Below are 19,025 nucleotides of genomic sequence, written 5' to 3' on the forward strand. Positions count from 1 at the left end.
ACCTCTCGTGTTTGGGGTTTTCATAAAAATAAAAAGAAAACATTGATATCAGAAGAATTAAAACAGCAATACAACCAAGGAAAAGAACACAAACCTCACAAATCATCACATTTCGTGTTCTTGTAGTGCCAAACAGTGTGTGGCTGAGAATGACCATGAAAGAAAAGTTCTACTGGAGAAGAGAACATTGCCATGTTGTGATCTGAGGTGCCGAGATAACCAATCATCTCAACGATGTACTTGGAAAGGTTTGTAACAAAAAGATTAGTGTTGGCCAAGTAGTTAGGTTTTTCTGGTATTCTGTTAGGTAAATGAACACCCTATGCAAGGTCATTATTAATTGAAAAAGCCTCACCATCCCAACCAGCTGGGTCTATGTGACTGGAGAAGTGAAGCCTATTAGAGTTGTGAACATTAAAATTGACAAGGAAAATCTGAGAAAGTTGGACCAGAGAAAGTTGAATTTCAAAGAAAGAAAGTGAAAGTGTTTCAAGTGACTAGTGGAATTGGCAGATCAATAAAGGCAACAGATGAATTAGATAGGATGGAGTAGAGAGATTTTTATGCCAGAGAAGAAGAAAAGGGAATCATACAGAAAAGAATTAGGACAACTGATATGAGCAGTGTTTGAATGTTCCGATAACTGGGATTCAGTCAATAAAAGTAAGTGGAGCTTGGAATACTGTAAGTAGAAATGGAGGTCAGTGAGATTGGAACTGAGACAACGTATAATTTTGTAATGAATAAAGTAGTTTTTGGGAGGTTTAGATCTTTTTTTTTTTTTTTTTTTTTTTTTTTTGCAGATAAGTTCCTTCTATTAATTTGACTATTCATGATGTAATAGTAAGAAAAGGTGGGGAGAACATGTTGTACATATGAAGTAATTGAAATATTTGCATATGGCATATACATAGCAAGAATATACCGAGCTCCTTGACAATACTCATTGATACACACTACTTGAACTTCCTCCAGTCACCAACTTATAGAGTAGAGCGAGATTATACACTGGCTATTTCCGACACCTCCTAGAGAGTTACCTATATGTTCAGTCTGGTGGACTATCTAGCATCTGGCATGCGAACACCGTTCTAGAGCTGTACCCGTGAAATGTAAGGTAGATGGATCTCGTCATGGTGCCCACTGAACCTCAAACGATATCAACCATAATACTTGATGGAAAGAATTAGGGAACTGTTGGAGCTAGACTTCAATAAGCAAACTGCTATTGTACTGGTTGATGTGAATCTACCACATAGTATTTCTTGGTAACACAGAGGAGCAGAATTCCTGTGTGGAGTGGACATCACCTCTCAACACTACTTACATTGGTTTACACCTGGGTGGTCACCTATAGTATACTAGGTCTAATATTTCAGGACTTTCATTTGGAGTTATACCCAGGGTTACTAACAGTCCCACCATCCCTGTGGACCGTATTTTAGTGCTCTTCACTAAGCCTCAGCATCCGAGAAATATGGTCCATTTGACTTAAGCTTCACCTGAATATCAGTTCCATCACCATTTTAGACAATTATGGAACAATTTATGTAAAAGAAGATCTCGTGTTACGAATGCCACAATCACTTTGAACTTGTAACCTAAAGGCATATCACATGTTAATTTTACATTTCATGCTCAGACAGTAATTTTAATGTCTACATTATGCATTATTTATATAATACCTCTTGAATACTCTAAAGCAGCATTCCAGTTTTTTTTTTTTTTTTTTGGTAGTTGTTGGCGCATCGGCTTCTGTGGCCATAATGCACCTCCCAAGGTTTTTGTAGTACTCTGATCCAAGCCCAAGGCTGGATTCGAACCCGCAACCTTTGGGTTGCTAGGCAGGCACTTTACCCACCCGGCTAGCCCCGTCGGCCAGCATTCCAGTATTGCTACCATTCTTTTAAACATAATAACTTAGCATGGATAAAGCATTTATGAGACTCAAACCATCCTGTTATGCTCTTTACCTTTGATTCAGTGCAGTTGCCGCTATCTATACTTTAATTTAAAATACTATTTCTAATTTCTAGATTTTGACTCAAACAACAACTGCCTTGTACATGAGCACATTTCCATATGTATTTTGACAACAGTAAATACATCACTGAAAAGCCAGTAATGATACGTAATAAGTATATTTCGATGTTTATCTGTTTAGTTTTGGTATTGCATAAAGTAGATTCAGAATTATAACGGTTTATTATTCTGATCAATTAAAATGCAGATTTTTCTTGTTAATATCACTTTTATTTTATTTTACATTGAGAAAAAATGTTCAGCATCAATTTCCTCTACTCGCCCCACACCTATATACATGAATCTTATTATTATTATTATTATCCGTGACTGCTGAATACGGTGCTGTTTCTTGTATTCTGTCTATCTTGTGAACTCCTCTGGCCGTTTGGTCTTCCGGGAGTATAAACAGATAATTTATTTATTTATTTATTATTCTTCCAGGGCCTTACTAACAAGTAAGGTTTTACAGACCCAGTTTAGCCGAGTAAATAAAATGACTGTATTTGTGCTCTTTTGTCACCCCTATATTTTTACTTTCTAGTTCATGGAAAGTATTATTTTTTTTTTATACTGTACTATACATATTTCACCTATTTTTAGCCTTTACAGGATGACTGAGTAAAGTACCACTGCATGTAGTACTTTAGTGACTTTATTAGGCACAACTACCTAATATCAAATAGGTCCTTCATCCTGTAGCTCTAAGAACAGCCCATACACATCAAGTCCATACACATATATTGTGGCAAGCTTTTCAACACAATGAGGTGTTGAAAGCATGCCAGGGGATGCTGGTGCATGTTGAATGAATCAATATCTGGTGAATGGGGAGGCCATTACAGTAGGATGAATTCACTCTATGTGCTCCGAACCATTTCTTTACAATTCAAGTACTACTGTGACATGATACGTTACCCTGTTCAAAGAACCCATTTGCAGATAGATAGATACATACACTAGAGCAGCAAAGAGAGGATGTGACTAGTCAGAAAAAATTTCCAGTTACCTTGGACATCCAAATGTTGCACCACCAGCATCAAAGGGTGAAAAGTGCACCACAAAAACACACTTACTTCTGACACCTGGCATGATGTATTCATGAATTCACAGTAATTTTGCAATACTCTGGTCTTCCCATTAGCAAAAAATAGGAAGATCATGCCAGGCAATGCTTTTCCAGTCCTTCAGTGTTCAGCATCAGTGTACCTGAGCACATTTTAACCACGCAAGTGCACACTCACGTGTGTGTGTGCGCGCGCGCGTGTGCGCGTGTACGTGCGTGTGTACGTGCGTGTGTGCGTGCGTGCGTGTGCGTGTGTGTGTGCGTGTTATTGATATGCTGTGTATTCTGAAATACTCTTTGGTTATCTCTGTTGTGCTGGGTAACTGACTGATTGCCATCTTTCTATTACCCTGCACAAGCCTTATCTGGCTCCATTGGACTCTTGCATCAATAAGCTGTTTATGACCAGAAGAACACTGTTGGCCAATGTCATTTCAGTTATCAGGGTTGGTCTCTGAGATACTGAACATGGAGCAAGTGTCTGCAGTGTCGCCACCAAAAAATTCTGAAAAGAATTTAAATAAGTCAACAGAATGAATGAATGAATGAATGAATAAATGTTTAATAAGTTTTATAAGGATATTAATTCAGAACTATAACTATTTTAAAACTATCAGCAGAAGATAATAAAAAAATTTACCACTTTTGCATCTCACAATTTGGCTCACAAGAATGGTTAACAAAGCGGCCTTCTCCACCCATACGATAACCATCGATAACCATCCCACTATCCAAATTCAAGCAATAATGATGTTGATCATTGCGATATCGCTCAGCCATACGATGTCTAAATTCCTGCTCGCTCACTACCTCTCCCACATACTCCAGAATAAAAGTACCTAAATAATTCATAATCAATACATTCAAAATAATATATGCATAACTCTGTTTTCTATAAATTTCAGATTGGGTCTATTATAACAACTAAACACTTCCGAATTTATTGTTCAATATATCTAAAATCAGCTTCTTATGAAATAAAGTTTTAATCATACAATGATCGGAATTAAGCCACTGAATAATTTAAAAGAACAAATCAAATTAAATGTAATTGATAAAAAATGTTAAATAATACATTTAAATTAAACAAAAATCCATATAACAACAATAACAAACTTCAGTGAAATTTCACAACACACTCAGTGGAAAATTTACAAAAAAACTGCCTTGCTGGCAATATGTAGGACTCTCATTTCACTTTGAATGGTAGTATGACTTGGGTTGACATGATAGTGATTTTCATTAAGGGTAAGATGAAAAAATCATTCCAGATTTTGTTTAGTCAAGTAAATAAAAAAAAAATAGAAACATGGTAGAGTAATACACATTATTGTGTTTAGGTATCTCTTAACTTGGTATTCTCAAATTAAAAGGCTCAAACCGGCAGAAGTGCTGTGGCTTGGGGAAAAATGGGGGGGGGGGGGTCCCATGAATCACAGCATTACAAAATACGTTAATTGTTTACATTTTATTTGTGGCTCTTTCATGAACATGGCATGATATAGCCAAATGGGGTGTCTTTGTGAGTGTTAGGTGCAAAGCAAGAGTAAATCAAGTGTGAACTTAATGTTCTGGTGGGTATTTATGAGATTTTGAAGAACACAGTCAATGCCCACCTCAATATCAGAACTTACACTCAAGCATCAGCAATGCAGTCACAATCCCAAAAACAGACTACACTAGTCCCACAGGAGGCAGTTATTGTCGGTGACGCTAGCGTCAGAGAAATATATTATGCAAAAGCAATAGGTGAAATACGATGAGGGTGTATTTCATCCATATTTTTGGGTATTTTGCATCCATATTCACAGAGGAATTCTATAGAGAAAGGGAGCCAGAAGTTTATCGAATCTTAACAGGAGCTAAATAATTTTGTGATAACTGAGAGAAAAGTGAAAGATAAATCTTTGAAGGTAAACATAAAAAAGGCACCTGGTGTGGATGAGACCTATCCAATTATATTAAGGGAGGAACAAAAATAAGTCAGCAAACCCTTGGCCATAATTATGAGAGCATTTCTGGATTCAGGGGAGGTCTCTGAGAACTGCAGTGTATGCAAATATATATTCACAAAAGGGATCAAACAGTGACATGATTAATTACAGACTTTTTAACTTCTGCTCCAAGAAATATAATGGAGTTGCTGGTTAAACAAGGAATACAGGGCATTCTAGGGCAGCAGTGCAGTTATACTGCAGTCATAGTATGGATTTGTTATGGGGTAATCTTGTCTGACCAATCTGAGTGGATACTATGACTTAGTACTCAAGCAACTGGATGCAAAAAATAATTTTGATATCATATACTTGGATTTCAGAAAAGCCTTTGATTCTATTGCACATAAAGGACTGCTGTACAAACTGAAACTGTGTAGTATTAAGGACAAGATACTGTTATGGGATAATAGGAATGTTGAAAGAGAGAATACAGAGGTGGTGGTTATAATGGATAGTGCTACCTCAAAATGATATGTAGAACACTTCCATATGATACTTTCCGGAAATTAAAATGAATAAAAGATTAAAGCAAAATGATTACAGTAAAAAATCAATTGAACACAATTCAAAAATCAGTATAAAAAATTAATTAAAAAATCAATTAAAGTTAAACGTGAAATTTGAAAAATGATTTATCTTCCGGAAGCAAACAATGCTCTTTGACCATATGTCGTGATCACAAGAATGGAAATTAAGAAAGGTGAGGAATGTTTGTCTTAATGCAGCATACCACAGGATAATGATCACTGCCCAGTTATTATTGCTGTGAATAGTCCATCCAAATATAGGATATATGGTTGCTGTGCATAGAGAGACATCAGTAGCTGATGTAGATCCTGTAGGAAGATGTGTATAGTTCTGAGCCCCATTATCGAGAGTTATCAAATTATGCTGATAAAGTAGTTTTTCAATAGTTTGTCCACGTTGTCCAGATTATGGTTTCTCCACAATGGATGGTGACTGTTGAGGTCTCCTAAGAGGCAGTAGGGTTTGGGAAGTTATATCACTAATTCTTCTAAGTCGGCATAGCTTATATTTTGGTTAGGTGGCAAGTATAATGAGACTATTGTTAAATCAAAGTTAATATTGACTAGTGCAGTAACTGCCTCAAGGTTTTTTTTTTTTTTAACAGGAGTGGCTTTGAGGGTATCTGGGGGCCCGAGTCTAAAGCTGATTCCGTCGTTGAATATTTATAGGCACTGAGAAACTGACTAAAGACAACAGCCCTTTTGTAGGTGAATGGGTGATAGCTGTTATAATGCAGAAACATAGCAGCATTTGTTGTGCTACGATAGATTAAATTAGATTTTATTCACATCCTGTATAAGTGTGAAATTTAGAAAATTTAATGACTTAGTTCCAATGTAAAATTGAGTCTAGGATGAATTAAATGAATATGTCTTGAATAGTGCAAATCAGTAATAACCAGAACACTGTTTAAATACCTCCCATAGTATGTGATACAGGGTAGAAGAGGCGTCAAATGTATACGCTCAATCATTGAGACATACATCTCCGATATTAAGCCAGTAAAACTCAATCCCATTGGCAAACCAAAAATTTGTTTATATACTTTGTCTCGAAAGGTAATATAGTTGGCTTCAACTAACAGTTTCATTAAGTGGAAAATTTCTTTAAAAAGAAATTTCATATAATTAATCGGTATAGCTGTTATTTAACATATCCCAAAGAATATCTAATGTGTATTCAACGTTTACATTCGTATATAAGGAAGTAACATCCAGTGAGAATAAATTATCATTCCGAGTCTACGGCCCTTAAGGTTATTAAATAATGTATCGTGTTTTTTTTTTTATCCCAAATTGAATCACCTGTCTAAAGGGTTTTAAAATACTATAAACATGTGCGGCTAGGATGAAAATGCTAAGTTTCTGTAAGAAACAATGGGCCGAATATGAAATCCATTCTAGCAGTTTTAACTGACTGAAAATTGCAGGAACGTTGTATGTTCTGGCCTTCAATTCCTTTAACTGAGACATGGTAATGTAGTTATTTTTTCAATACGTGGTTAACATTTTATTGTGTTCAATTGATTTTTTACTGTAATCATTTTGTGTTAATCTTTTATTCATTTAAATTTCCAAACGTATCATAAGGAAGTGTTCTACATATCATATTAAGATAAACTTCTCTTATTCTTCTACATACGAGGGCTGTTCCGAAAATACGCGGACTGAGATCACTGCACCGAGTCACTTGGGAGGTTGATATGGGTCTCCTTTTCGAAATAGTGTCCTTCACATTCTATAAACCTTTTACAGTGGTTCACTATCTTCTAAAACACGTGCTGCAGCCCATTTTTTGAATGGGCATTGCAGGATAGCAGATGTGGCGCATTTAACTTCTTCTTTGTGTTAAATTTTTTTCCTCTCAACTCTTTTTTATGTGAGTGTTGAGGTGATAACCTATGCTGATGACCTTCTCTTTTGGGTATGGTAATGCTCAAACTCATATAGAAGAACAGGCTGCAAGAGTTTTGGTAGGTTTAATGGAATGGTCCACAATGTATGGCTTACAAATTTCTGAAACTAAAAATGTACAATTATTGTTAAAAGGACAATTGAGCAAGAATTGGTGACCTTTTGTTTGTGCACATGGAGTGTCTGTTCGATATTTAACGACAGTTAAGTACTTAGGTGTGTTGATACGAGAGCAGATCAGTTTTGTCCCTATGCTAAGAATTTGAAAAGGAAGATAAGAACATTATACGTTAAGCTAAAGAGAGTTATAAGGATGGACTGGGCCATAAAGGGCAGAGCACTATCTACTGTATGACCACCTATTCAACCCAATAACAGCTTGGCTTCATAGAATGACAAATTTGTTAATTAAAAAGCATATTTTGCAGGCTCAGAGTATACAAATCTGCCGGTAGACTGCCGGTGAATTTGTTGATTATTCTGTCCGCTTTGATGTATTGCACAAGGAGAAATATAAGAAAGACCATATTAAATATGAGTTTGTGGTCGGATGATGGAAGGCTGTATACCAGACAAGATGTACAATCTGAGAAAAGAAGGAAACAGTCAGAGTTAATGTTAGAATGGCAAAGGAGGTGGGACACCTCAGATAAAGGTAGGGTTTCCTACATGTTCTTGCCAAAAGTTAATATTGATGGAAGAAAGCCTGGCAGCAGTTTGGTGTGAATGCAGCCTTCCTTATTACTGGGCATGTTCTTGCTAAAAGACTCTATGAGTTAGGGTTGGCAGAAGATCAGAATTGCCCGTGTGGAGACCATGAGGAAACATCTGAAGATATAACATTTTATTGCAGACGTTATGTCGATATAAGGAGCCGATTGGAGATATTGATGGGAAGGCTTGAGCAAAGATCCTTAGGGACTATGTTTGTGGAAAAATATAAGTTTACTTATTTTAATGATGTATTTAAAAGGAGAGAGCAGATAAAAGTAACACAGTAGAGCTCTCCTCCCAGTGGCACAGATGGAAACTAAGTCCACTGAGATAGGCAGGACTTACGATGAATGTCAAAAGTTTATCTCACTTGTATTGGGCCAAGCAGCATAATGAGTTCTCAATCTTAGTTACTTGTGTTATTTTGAGTTGTGTTAAATTAATTAATTAATAATTTATTGAGTTTTATTATACGGAATGAGTTAAAAAAGTTAAGTTCTAAGCCACATATACGCTTTGGCTTGGATGGTGGGTGTCTTAATGTTATCTTGAATGGAGAGAGGGAAAAAAAAAGAAAAAAAAACTCTTTTTTGGCTCACAGAAGCCCAAAAATCGCATGGTGCGAGGTCTGGGCTGTATAGATGGTAGTCTAGTGGTTGACCACCAATTTTTGCTAAAGTTCGCATTGCTGGTTGTGAGATATTTGGCCTAGCGTTATCTTGAGGAAGAAACCATTCTTGATTAAGCAGTTCCGGTCTTTTTTTTTTTTGCTAATTGCTAATTTGAGGTGAACTCACAACGTGCATAATATTATCCATTTACAATTTGTTTCTCAGGAACCCAGTGCTGCAGTATTATTCCGCAGGCATCAAAAAACAAAATAAACATTAATTTTTTTTGGTGAACCAAAAACTCAAAATTTTTTTTCGAGTTTTTGGTTCACCGTGGCGGTGAATTGTGGTGTTTCCATATGCTTGCTGCTGTTTGGACTTGGAATCAAGATGTTTAATCCGGAACTCATCACATGATTATTTTATTCAAAAACCACTTTTGCCTAACTTTACACAAAATTCAATCGTGATTCTTTGTCTAATAATTAACGAAATGTCTTTCTCATCCCCCATCATAAAACACACTCCACATAAACTGTTATAACGAACATAAAAATGAATACTACATGATACGCTTGCACAAACTAAGTAAGAAAAGGTGGGGGAACATTCCTAGACTGCAAACTAATCACTCGTTTCCATAGCAACTAAGCAGTGTTGTCTTTTCGTGTATTTTCGAAACAGCCACCGTATAGTCTTTAATGATACTGATTAATTAATATCAAGCTTAATATCTCAGTTTGCAGATGATACAAAAGTTGGCAAGGTAGCTAATGACAAGGCAAACACCTGAAACAAGACCTAGAAAAATTAGGCAGATTAGTTGAGAAATGGCAACTGAAGTTTAATAATTACAAATACAAGGTATTCTATGGGAAAGTAATCCCAGAATAACACAGCAACTGTGTGTTACTACACTCAGAGTAGCGGAAAATGAAAATGATCTGTGGTAATTGTGCAGTCAGACATGAAGTTCTCTAGAGCACTGAATACGAACTGCCAGAGAAACTCATGAGGTTTGTCAATGATAAATAGGAATTTTGCTAACAACGATAGGGAGTGATTATCTAACTGTATGACGCAATGGTTAGGCCATATCTTGAGAACTCCATATTGGTCTGGGGGGCTTATTTCAGGAAGGGTGCAGATCTGCTGGAACCTGTGCAAAGACATGAAGTAAGTTAGGTGAGGGAGCAAAAGGGTGCTGTTACCAAGGAAAGATTCTTTTGATTCTGCAAATTGCAGCATCTATAGATTCTCTATCTCTGTATAGTGATCTGATTGAGGTGTTTCAGGTAAAATGGATTGAGCAAACTCAATGCTGATGGCATTCTTCCTCTTGCAGATACAAATTAGGGGAAAACAAATTCAAATTAGGGGAAAACAAATTCAAATTGAGGAAGGATCAGTGTGCTGAAGTGGGATTAACTCAAAGAGGTAACTACCATCAGGAGTAATGGGAAGGGTTTTTGCTTTTGTAAAGGTGACTACGATAGTCTGAGACAGTATTTAAATTCTATACGGTGGGACCAACTGATGATAAAAAAGGCACCAACAGAAAATTAAAAATGGGAAGTATTCAAGGAACTAATCTTGGAAGCTACAAGGATTTACATACCAACAAAGAAATATTTTTCAAAGTTTAGGCCTAAATGGATGTCAGATGAACTAATGAGACATATGGCAGAGAAGAAAAATGCATAGGATACATATAAATTAACATGTGACACAGAAGCCTATGATAGATACAAGCTGGTCTGTCACCAAGTCACAAAGGAGATTAGCCAGGCAAAAGCAGATTATCAGAAATCTTTGGCAAAGGATGCAAGGAAAAACAGCAAAGAGTTCTTTACCTATGTAAACTCTAGAAGGAAAGGGATGAATCAGATTGGTCCACTGGATATTGATGGTTTAACTGTTGATGATCCTGCTCAGGTGGCTAACAAACTAAATGAGTATTTTGCATCTACATTTACACATGAGGAGTTATTCAGGGAGGGGAATGCCGGAAGTGAATTAAGCTCTGGCACTGAGCTAGATGATTCAGTAATAACTGAGAGGAAAGTGGAGGAGAAATTGTTGAAAATAAACATAAAAAAGGCACCGAGGGTGGATGGGATCTATCCAGTTATATTAAAGGAGGCAGCAAAGGAAGTAAGCAAACAAACTCTTTCACCATAATTATGAGAGCAGCTTTGGACTCGAGGGAGGTACCCATGGACTGGAGATGTGCAAATGTGACCCCAATTCAGGAGGATCAAAGGGCGACACAAGTAATTATAGACATGTTAGTTTAACTTCTGTTCCATGAAAATTAATGGAGACACTGGTTAAAGAAGCACTGCAGGATCATCTAGAGAAGACTTCAGTTATAGCTCAGACGCAGCATGGTTTTGTTAAGAGGAAGTCTTGTCTGACGAATTTGATTGGATACTATGATGTGGTCACAAAGGAACTGGATGCAGGGAATAACTTTGATATCATATACTTGGATCTTAGAAAGACTTCTGATACTGTTGCACATAGAAGACTGCTGCACAAATTGGAGCACAGTGGCATTGGATGCAAATTGCTGCTATGGATAAAGGAATGGTTGAGTTCGAAAAGACAGAGAGTGATAATCAATGGACACTGCTCATCGTGGACTAATGTTATTAGTGGAGTCCCTCAGGGTTAAGTGTTGGGTCCATTGTTGTTTTCTGTATTTATAAATGATATTGATGATGGTATATTAAGTTTAATGTCCAAGTTTGCAGACGATAAGAAGGTTGGCAGGGTTGTTAAGGACACTAATGACAGTACGCTGCTGCAACAGGATCTAGAAAAGTTAAACAGATGGGCTGAGAGGTGGCAAATGAAGTTTAACCATGACAAATGTAAAGTACTACATATAGGAAACAGTAACACCAGAGTAATGTGTCAACTCTGGGGTACTACACTGACAGTGGTAGAGAACGAAAAGGACCTTGGGAGTAATTCTGCAGGCAGATATGAAGTTTTCTGAGCAGTGCAGACGGTCTGCAAGAGTAGCACATGGTGTCTTGTCAATGATATACATGAATTTTTCTAGCAGGGATAAGGTGGTGATTATCTCCTTGTATAAGGCAATGGTCAGGCCACACCTTGAGTACTGTATACGGGTCTGGAGGCCTCATTCTAAGAAGGATGTAGAGCTGTTGGAACGAGTACAGAGAAGGGCAACAAGATTAGTGAATGGAATCAAGGGTTGCTCTTACGAAGAAAGGCTTAAGTTTTGCAAATTACAGTGTCTGGGGACTAGGCACCTGCGAGGTGATCTGATTGAGGTGTATAAAGCCTTGAATGGCTTGAGCATGCTCAATGCTGATGGGATTCTTCCTCTTGCTCAGAATAATCACCTGAGAGGGCATAAATTCAAATTGAGGAAAGAACAGATGTAGGATAGATGTGCAGAAGTTAGCCTTTAGCCAGCAGGTAGTTGGTTGGTGGAACAGACTTCCAGCCTTTGTTGTGGAAGTTGATAGCCTAAATAAATTTAAGGTTGAGCTGGACAGGTATTTGGAACGAATGGAGGGGTGAAATGGGAGATTTTTTTTTTTTATATATATTTTGGCTGATGCTGCATAAGCTTGCTTTCTTGCATCATAAAAAAAATTGCAGCCATTATCAACCCACTGCAGGATGGAAACCTCCTCAACAATTCATGCTGAGGGAAATGGACCATAATCTGCGACGCTGGTCCAGTGCGGGTTGGCAGATCGACCGTATTTAGCAGTCAGGGGCTTGAACCCCAGTCCACTCAAAGAGCGTGTGCCACTGCACTCCCGCTCCTGACCACTCGGCTACAGAGGCGTTTGCCTTCGGTCAGCTGGTAATTGATTGTTGCAACAAACTTCCATCTATTGTTGTGAATGTCAGCAGTTGAGAATATCAAAGTGGAGGAACTGCCTACTGAGCAATGCTGTATACTGTCATATCTAGTAGAGCTAGCAGCCTTCGAACTGGAATACTTGGTCAGTTAGTGGTACGGCAGCAGTTGTATAGATTTTCTCATCACGGCTCAAAAATTGATGTTGGGCATTTATGCTTCCAGCTTGATCCAGTATTACCCAACCTTTTATTCGCTTTTCTGCAAACCTGAAGTTAACCTGAGTTCTTTTTCCTCTGTCACATCTATTAAAAAAATTCTAAGAAGAGCCAGTACAATTTCTTTTCATTTTCTCATCTTTTTATGTTCAATATTTTGTCAACCTTCTGTTTCCCATTGTCAATTCCCAAATTCCCATACCTTACCATGCACCCATATAATGGATATTTCTAACTGCCTGTTTTCTACGAATTTCTTCTTATGCCAAGAAAAAATTTAGAGGGTGAATTTTACAACCCCAGCATGCCTGAGGTTTAGTCCCACAGCATCTGGACTACTCTACACAGGAGGTTCCTACGGAATGTGGCATCCGGGTGCCAATCGCAATTTGGTGCCCATCTCAAAAATATTTATATATTTTGTTGTACTTTATTTATATAATGATAATTAATAACAAAAGTAATACAATTATAGTTATTGACAATGAAATTTAGATAATAACAATTAATAAAAAGTATAAATTAAAAATTAATTAGAAAAGAAACAATGAAGTAAAGGTTATACATACAAAAGTAGTACGCTTATACATATAAATTATATAACAAAGAATAATACAATAATATCATAGTAAAAAACCAAATAATGTTTATTCTTCTTGATTTGCTTATTGAAAAATCATTGACAATTTCAGAAATATTGAAACTGGAAACAATATATTTTTCAATACTAATGAGACTCAATTTCTTTATCTTTCTTGCTTCGATTGTTGATCTTAAACAGTTCTTACGATTTTTAATTTGGAAAAAGCACACTCTCCGTATACTATGGTGAGAGGAAGGGTGAGAGATATTCATATTGCAATAGAAACATTGAGAAACATAGCAAGATCGTTTGAAAAAATATACAGTAAACCCCCGGTATTTGCGGTATCTGCATTCGCGGTTTTGCGATCGCCGATTTAATATAAAATGAAACCTAAAAAAAATATGAATTTTAAAGCGCCGTGAATATTATTCGCCATAAAAAAACATGGGCGTGGCTAAAATTATCTTTCCCGGTAAAAACAGCGCACAGTGGGGGGGGGGGGGGGAGAGGAGTGACAAAATCGAGAGCGTGGATGTTTCTCGCTAATCCTTGTTCAACGTCGGGGCAACGTCGGGCCTCAGTAGAGGTCTGGCAGCTAAATGACCAGATGAACAACGGTACAAGGCATCACATATATACAAAGTCGATACACTTTTAAATCTCTGGCTTTTCCAGTAAACTGGTTCACCTACAATGTAAACTACGCGGAGATGGGGGAAACCCCTGGTGCCGTTTGACCCTAAACACACTTTACACTTCATTTTACACTAATCCTTGTTCAGTATGTGTTATGCGCTTGTCATGGAAGGTTTGGTCGTTTGCTTTTAATTTATATGCTTATAAATTGAATAAATTTATCAATTTATAAATTGATATGCTTACAAAAGTGATAAATCTACCGTTTTGCAGTGTAAAACAGACTTTTTCGAGTGTGTTAATGGAAGAAAGTGACTTTATTGTGGACAAGTTCTTTCTAACCCCTACAAAAATATGGCTACGAATAACAAGAAAAATGTGAAAATATCAAAGAAGGTGATGGATGACATTAGCGAATAAAATTGAGTTATTAGACAAATTTCTAATGGTGAAAGTGTCTTCTCAGTGGCAAAACATTGATTTTATAATGAGTCAACGGTACGATCAGTCAAGAAATCGGAAGTAAAAATTCGCCGTAGTGTCCGTGAAAACGCGCTAATTGCTTCAAAAATTTGCTCTGTAACTCGTGATGTAAAATGCTTTAAATCTGTGGATAGAAGACCGGACACAAAATAAAATTTCCTTGAGTTCACTCATCATTCGTGAAAAGGCAAAACTCCTTTATCAACACTTTAGCGAAACTGGTGATAGCACCGGCGGGATAAGTTTTTTTTGCTAGCAAAGGCGCTGGTTTGAAAGATTTGTTTGAAATTTCTAATAAATATTACATTTAATATTAAATTGTTTCTTATTTTCATTTTGATGCCATATGCTTGCATTTCACTATGTACTGTCTATGTACATAGTCATATTATGAAGGTACATATAATACATACATAGACAAAATGCTAGACTAGTTTTTCTTATATATTTCATACTTTGGAACGGAACCCCTTTATTACTATGGGAGCCATAACTCAGTATTCGCGTTTTCGGTATTCGCGACATTTCTCAGGAACGTAACCCCCGCGAAATGCGGAGGTTTACTGTACTATAAAACATCATATGCTTCCATGTTTGGCTGCATAAAAATTAACAAATGTTGTATTGCTTCACAAAAGTCAATAGTATTCATGTCAATTTATTTTTGGGCACATTCCAAAAAAAAGCTGGAGTCCACCTGGCCCTCGCACGAGTATTAAAGGTTAATTTTATGTAGTAAATTTTAGAGTAGACAAGCATTAAGCACAAATTAACAAAAGTTCAGTAACATGTTCATATTCAGAAAAATATGACATATTTAAAATTTTCTTCATATTTGTAATGTAAGTTTCAGGTTTTCAGGAGCCCCTTCAATGTTGGCACTCAGGTGCTGTGCATCCTGGCACTCTCGGGAAGGCCCACCCCTGACTCTCCATACTACTACTATTTCTAATTCGTGGGTCTCAATTTTTTCAAAATGTATTTCGATACATTCGATTATCATTGCCAACTGCTTTTGCAGTTGGCAATGATAATCTATCCTCAGTAATTATAATAATGATAATTTTATTCCATTGCACATTCTTCTCTGCCTACCCTTTTGGCATTAAATTCTCTTGAGCTACCCAATTTGCCCAATTTGAAAGTGTCCAATTTGGTAGCCCAATTTGCTAGCACCTTGCCCAATTTGATAGCACCTTTACTTTTAACTTAAAAGTTCATTATTTTTCTAATTTATTGCTAATCTATATCTTTACCCAATTATTATTTTTATTTTTCTATTGCAAATACATAGAAGGTGTTTAAAAATTAGGTATAAGCAATTAAAAATCTATATTTAATGAACAATATGCACCAATTTAATTTTCTTAAACTCATTTTGTAGCTTAAAAATAAATAATTTTTTTACAAGTATTTAGTTTTTGTTTTATTTTATTACCTATAAAACAATGAAGAGTACCCAATTAAGTTTTGAAGAAAGAGAGGTAATTATAAAATTGTATTGGAAATGTGAAAATGTCAATGAAGTTCAGCATGCTTGGAAATCATGATAGGGAAAATAAGCACCCACACATTTAACAATTACTCATTTGCTGGATAAATTTGAGGAGCATGGAACCATTCAGAATATGAATAACTTGTAGAAGGAAGGAGGACATCAAGAAGTAATGAAAACATTGAAGCTGTAAGAAATGCAACCTTGTGCACCCCAAGAAAATCAACGAGAGTGTTCACAAGAGCTAGGTTTAAACCATATAAGTCTTTTTAGAATGATGAAGGAATTAATTGCGAACAGCTGTGTGCAAATATCTTGACAATGAATTTCATGTTCAATGGATAGGTCGTCGAAGGAGTGCTTTTGAATATCTTCCAAGGTCACCAGATCTCACCCCTTTATATTGTTTTGCTTGGGGATACTTGAAAAATCAGGTTTACAGTCATAAACCGCAAACATTGGAGCAATTGTAGAGGAAAATTCAACAAGAAGCAGAAAACATTTCACCTAATTTCTGCATTTCAGTGTGTATATACTGAAATGCAGAAATTAGGTGAAATAATTATTAGCCATAATTATGAGAGCGTCCTTGGATTCAGGGGAGGTTCCCACGGACTGGAGATGTGCAAATGTATCCCCAATTCACAAAGGGGGATCAAAGGGTGACACGAGTAATTACAAACCAGTTAGTTTAACTTCTGTTCCTGGTAAAATAATGGAGTCACTGGTTAAAGATGCATTGCAGGATCATCTAGACAAGACTGCAGCAATAATTCAGACACAGCATGGGTTTGTTAAGGGAAAGTCTTGTCTGACAAATTTGATAGGATATTATGATGTGGTTACAAAGGAACTGGATGCAAAAAATAATTTTGATATCATATATTTGGTTTTCAGGAAAGCTTTTGACACTGTTGCGCATGGAAGACTATTGTACAAATTGGAGCAGAATGGTATTAAGGGTAAGTTGCTACAATGGATAAAAGGATGGTTAAGTGGGAGAAGACAGAGAGTGGTAATCAATGTGTGCTGCTCTTCTTGGACTAATGTTATTAGTGGGGTCCCACAGGGTTCGGTGTTAGGTCCACTGTTGTTTTGTATATTTATCAATGATATTGATGAAGGTATATCAGGCTTAATGTCGAAGTTTGCAGATGATACAAAGGTTGGCACAGTTGTTAATGACAGTAATGGCAGTGTGCTACTGCAACAGGATCTAGATAATTTGGGCAGATGGGCTAAGAAGTGGCAACTGAAGTTTAACCTTGACAAATGCAAAGTACTGCATATGGGTAGAAGTAACCCCAGAGAAACGTACCAACTGTGTGGTACTACACTTAAGGTGGTAGAAAATGAAAAAGACCTGGGAGTAATTGTGCAGGCAGATATGAAGTTTTCTGAACAATGCTGACAGGCGGCCAGGGCAGATCATGGGGTTTTGTCAATGATATATAGGAATTTTGCTAGCAGGGAAAAGGAGGTGATTATACCTCTGTATAAGGCAATGGTCAGGCCACGCCTTGAGTACTGCGTACAGGTCTGGAGGCCTCATTTTAGGAAGGATGTAGATTTACTTGAGCATGTACAGAGAAGGGCAACAAGATTGGTGAGGGGAATGAAGGGATCCTCTTATCAAGAGAGGCTTAAGTTCTGCAAATTGCAGTGGCTGGAGACTAGGCACCTGTGCGGTGATCTGATTGAGGTGCATAAGGCCTTGAATGGGTTCAGCACGTTGAATTCTGATGGGATCCTTCCACTTGTTCAGATTACGAACTTAAGGGGGCATAAATTCAAATTAAGAAAGAACAGATGTAGAATAGATGTGCGGAAATTTGCCTTTAGCCAGCGGGTAGTTAATTGCTGGAACAAACTTCCATCTGTCATTGTGGAAGTTGATAGGTTGAATAAATTTAAGGAGGAACTGGACAGGCATTTGGAGGGAATGGTGTGATTTTTTTTTTTTTTTTTTTTGGCTGATGCTGCATAAGCTCATACACTTGCTTTCTTACATCACATGCCACTACTACTACTACTACTACTATATCTGTTGAAGATAGATGCCGCTCGTGCATTAATGCTGATGGAGGGCATTTTGAACAATTAAAGTACAGTCATCCCTACTGCATGGTCAGGTGTTTACTACCAAAATTTTAGATTTCATATTGCACAGTGAGTTTCGTTACCTGCACGATTTTTGTTTACGAAGCTTCAAAAATAGGAATAAAGAGCAGATTTTGAAAATTTATTTTTTTTACATGATTGAAGATTTTATTGAAAGAGAAATAACATAGAATCCCACAAAATTCCAGCTGTCGGTATTATTGCAAATGCAAAAAGATTAAGTTTACTACCAGTTTATAATTAGATGCACTAAAGGAAAAGTCCAATAAACCAGAAAGTGCAAATGGTTTTTATTGTTTTATGGTCGTGACCTCCAGAAATGTGCTTTAGAAAAATATCACAAAAGCATTCAAAACTGATTCTTATAACCAAACATAGCAATAAATGGTGATGTGTTTGCCTGGTTATTTTTGAAACAATTTCCTCATTCGGGAACTCCCTTCATCAGTTATCCTACGTTAGCTGTTCAGACAGAATCTTTTTCTGGTTCACGCAACGTAAAGTGTTTTAATAAATAAGCATTGCTTTTGCTCATTTAATATTTCTTGTCTATATAAAGTGTATGTTTAATTAGTGCCTAAAATGAAGAAAGTAAAACAAAAAAAATCTCAAATTTAGAGGAAAAATTAAAAATCTTTAAGGAGTTAGAAAATGGCAAAAAAGTTGTAACATTGGCCAAGAAATACAGCATAAATGAATCTAGCATTTGACGAATTAGGGAAAATTCCGAGAAAATTAAAAGTTTGATTATCTGTTCCACATAAATTGGTTGCAAAATGTACTACAAA

At 36.6% G+C, this 19,025-nt stretch overlaps 1 protein-coding gene across 7 annotated transcripts in view; it reads right to left on the minus strand.

Annotated features, from left to right (window-relative positions):
* ash1 (histone-lysine N-methyltransferase ash1) overlaps positions 1 to 19,025 on the minus strand; it is a 1,128,611-nt gene that overhangs the window by 704,029 nt on the left and 405,557 nt on the right. For all 7 annotated transcript variants that reach the window (XM_090378882.1, XM_090378880.1, XM_090378881.1 and 4 more), the window contains one exon: positions 3,729 to 3,927. In XM_090378882.1, the coding sequence (XP_090235008.1) occupies positions 3,729 to 3,927 (199 nt within the window). The remainder of the gene's footprint in view (positions 1 to 3,728; positions 3,928 to 19,025) is intronic.

This window comes from Mastigoproctus giganteus, chromosome 8 (assembly GCF_048544385.1).
Source record: "Mastigoproctus giganteus isolate SK-2022 chromosome 8, ASM4854438v1, whole genome shotgun sequence".
Taxonomy (NCBI): Eukaryota; Metazoa; Arthropoda; class Arachnida; order Uropygi; family Thelyphonidae; genus Mastigoproctus; species Mastigoproctus giganteus.